The following is a 3,602-nucleotide window of genomic DNA, read 5'->3' as shown; positions in this document are numbered from 1 at the left end:
TTAGAAAGAGAAAAATTGCATTGTAATACATGGAAGGTAATATTGTTTAAAAGGGACTTACCGCTATGATTCATGTAATTTTTCCTCTTTCTAATTCAACATACCACATATACATCTCTTATGTTGTGGATTGTATTATAAAAGTTTGGACCAAGTAGGAGAATGTTAGACTTTTTGCATTATGGTCCTATACTTTTAATATAATTACATTATGGTCCTACACTTTTATGCTAATGTGGATTGATGCGGTCATACGGTTGTGTCTCTTCTCTTGGGCAGTTGTCTTTGATGGAAAGACAACTGCATATAAAATGGAGACTTTATAGGTCCCTATTAGACGCAATTTTTCATTTTAGATTCCCAAAAACCATCATTCTAAAATTGCAGTCAATGGAAGACTTTGTATTTTAAATAAGCAAGAAGACTAAACAACAATTGCTATGGCTGGAGGTTTGTCATTTACTTTCGCATATATTCCATGGAGATTCTATGATGAAATTGATTGTCTTATCAACTTTTATATGAATATTGGAATAGAAATGTATTTTACACCAAAGTCTTTCCTCAAATGAGAAGAAAAAATACAAACCTATACTAACTATCAGCATCAAGATAATGAAGGAAGGGATAAAAACAAATGCATACCCTCCTTCCAAATCAGAGGGAACGAAAAACAAACAAACAAAAGGGTTGTGTATAAAACAGTTCCTTCTACCTGTACAGTTCCAAAAGAAAAACTAAACTAAATTAGTCAACCAATTAACTAAAATTTTAAGGGCATGTGGATGATGAATAAAACTAAATAGCTCCATCATCTTTTATAGAGTTTAAAGCCACAAGTCCATCATCTCAATAGAAACCATCATACAAGAAACAAAGACACAACCACACGCTAAACAAAATCTTGAAAACTGAAATGCCCCAATCTAGAATATTCACCACCATGCCATGTCCAAAAAAAAAAAAAAAAAAAAATGGTTTCATTTTTCCTTTCTTTCCAGATTGTACAGTCAATAATTAACATATATAATTATGATAGTTCTATTGTAAATAAAATTTAAGCTGAAAAATACAAAGTCGCACAGTGATAATTCTTCATTACTCATTAATGTTAACGAAAAATTTAAAATTTTAACAACAGCCCATTATTTGGTGGCCGGGAAACTGCAAGAAAACAAATTAAAAGAAAAATAAAAATACTAAAAACCCATCTCAGAATAAGGTACATAAACACAACGGGCTTTGAATCAGCGACAATTTCTAGTTCTCTGCCTCACCATTTCTTCGTCATTAAATGGGGATAGTGAAATTCATCAATGAAACATAAACTAAGAGGAGGAGAATAAAACACGAAGGGATTAAAAAAAATAATAATAAAAAATAAAAAAAGCATTTCGCTTACATGGGTTTTCCGTTTTTGCAAAGAGCTACTGTGTTGAAGTGAGGAGATTGCCCGGCAAGCTGGTCCGTATCTGATGGGTTTTTAATAACCACAATATAGGAGGGTTTTTGAGAATAAACCCTCCTCTATCAAATTGATATTTTCAAGACGTACGATCTAAAACCTCCACTGAGGTTTACATATTTCTATAAGCTACCCTGGGGTATTAACTTTCCTCACTTACCTCCTTTTGATACCGTTTTCTAACGGTAAATGTTAAAAGTCAATAATGCCCAAAGTGACAAATTCTATTTGGTCCTTATTGTTTTTTTGTTATCTATTAGGACCTTTTATTGTAAAAACTAGTAAAAATTTTTCCATAAATTTGACTGTTAATAGATCTCTACGTCCACAAAAATTCACATCCAACTCCTAACTCATCTCTGATTCTCTGCAAATCTATCTCATCCCCTTAAAAATTGCATTGAATTATAAAATTAAATTTATTTATATAATTCTACTCAAACAATGCCTTGCTATAGAAATTTTTTTTTTCTTGCATGTTAATGTCATTGATATAAAGATAACTATAGTATAATAAATATTAGTTTCAAAACCGAAAACGTAAATCAGTATAAGATTTTATCTTAATTAAGATAAAAGAGGGATGGAGTCAAGCTTTTGATTAAATATTTAACTTACCACCAATCACTTTAATTGGGTTTTATCAAACTTGTTGATTTCAAATTAATGAATTTTTTTTCTTGATTTTTTTAATTAGTCTTCTTTTAGCTTAGACAAAGTTTTAAAGGCAACATAAAAAATAGAACATTGAAAACTTTTTAAATGCCCCTAAAATCCTTATAACATTTAACAATATAATTGAATCACTTTACGAAATAAATTTAATGATAAAAATCATAAAAACAAAAAACGAGTTTCACTTGATAAACTTGCAAAGATAATTATAAAATAAATCAAAAACATTTTATCTCCAAAAATTTTGGGAAAAAAAAAAAAAAAACAGTGTTTTCAAATAGTGAAAATCAAAGATATTATCAATCCGGAAATTATAACTTATCAACTAAAAGATTAATGACAAATATCATTAAAATAAAAATCAGTTTCACTAGATAAGCTTGCAAACAAAATTATAAAATAAACCAAAACAATTTATCTAAAAACTTTGAAAATTAAAAAAAAAAAAAAAAAAATATCTTAAAATGTAAAAAAATTGAAAATCATAGTATTTTATAAATCCAGAAACTATAATAATCTTGTTCCCTTGGATGATAACAAGGCTTCAATTAGCAGATAATTAATTTGAAATTTAAAATTGAAACTTGATCTAATCTTATTTATTTTGCTCTATATAATCTCACAAACACCACCATCAAACTTCACTCTACTCAAGCTAATCAAATTGTATTTTTTTTTTCTATTCAACCATGAAGGGAACCGCCATTGTCATATTGTTCATCCTTGCTGCTTTCTCCGGAGCCAATGCCTCTAGAGTCAATGCAGTTGATGCAGCAAGTTCAACAACAAATCCATCTTGGTGGGCTTTTAGATGGCCGTGGTCCTACAACCCATTTCCACCTTCGGCGGATCCAAACAATCAACAACCGTTGTTTGATCCAAACATTTTGAAATGTTTGGGTGATCTTGTTAGTGGTGCAGCTGCAACATCATGCTTTCAGCAAATTTCTAAGTCGTATGACAGTCAAACAATTTCTTTGAGTCCGACATGTTGTGCAGCTGTCCAACAACTGAATGCTGATTGCTCTTCAACAGTGTTTTCCATATTCAACAATCCCTTTTTCCAGTATGCAATCAAGCAATGTTCTGCAACTCCATAAGATTGATTACCATAATATATATGTTGGAATATTTATTTATTTTTCTTAGAAATAATTGTCCTCTAAATTTGTAGGCAAGACTCAACATCTTGTTGGGTAGGCTTGAAATATTGTTTGAGTGAATAGATTATTGATTTAATAAAATTATTATCATTATTTTAATTATGTTTGTGATTATTTATAACATATGGGTTCATTACATTAGTGTCTTTATTCTTAAATTGACCAAGGAAGCTCAGGAGCTAACCGAGAAGAATGACTTGGAACCAAGAAAAGAATCAGGTTATTCTTTGCCAAAATTGTTTACAACAACTGAAATTGATCAAGAAACTATTTCTAATGTTGATGTAAAAAATTAGGAT

General features: G+C 29.9%; 1 protein-coding gene across 1 annotated transcript; it reads left to right on the top strand.

Annotated features, from left to right (window-relative positions):
• The first annotated feature begins 2,829 nt into the window (after nt 1–2,829).
• LOC116116230 lies at nt 2,830–3,240 on the top strand. The gene has a single exon (XM_031402325.1). It carries the CDS (start codon nt 2,830–2,832, stop codon nt 3,238–3,240), a length of 411 nt encoding a protein of 136 aa, XP_031258185.1.
• Nucleotides 3,241–3,602: the final 362 nt, after the last annotated feature.

The sequence above is a fragment of the Pistacia vera genome, unplaced genomic scaffold (genome assembly GCF_008641045.1).
Source record: "Pistacia vera cultivar Batoury unplaced genomic scaffold, PisVer_v2 Contig767, whole genome shotgun sequence".
Classification (NCBI taxonomy): Eukaryota; Viridiplantae; Streptophyta; class Magnoliopsida; order Sapindales; family Anacardiaceae; genus Pistacia; species Pistacia vera.
This window is presented reverse-complemented; position numbering and strand designations above follow the sequence as displayed.

Bases quoted from the DNA above. Each gene is read 5' to 3' on its own strand.
- LOC116116230 (XM_031402325.1), top strand. From the start codon at position 2,830: ATGAAGGGAACCGCCATTGTCATATTGTTCATCCTTGCTGCTTTCTCC.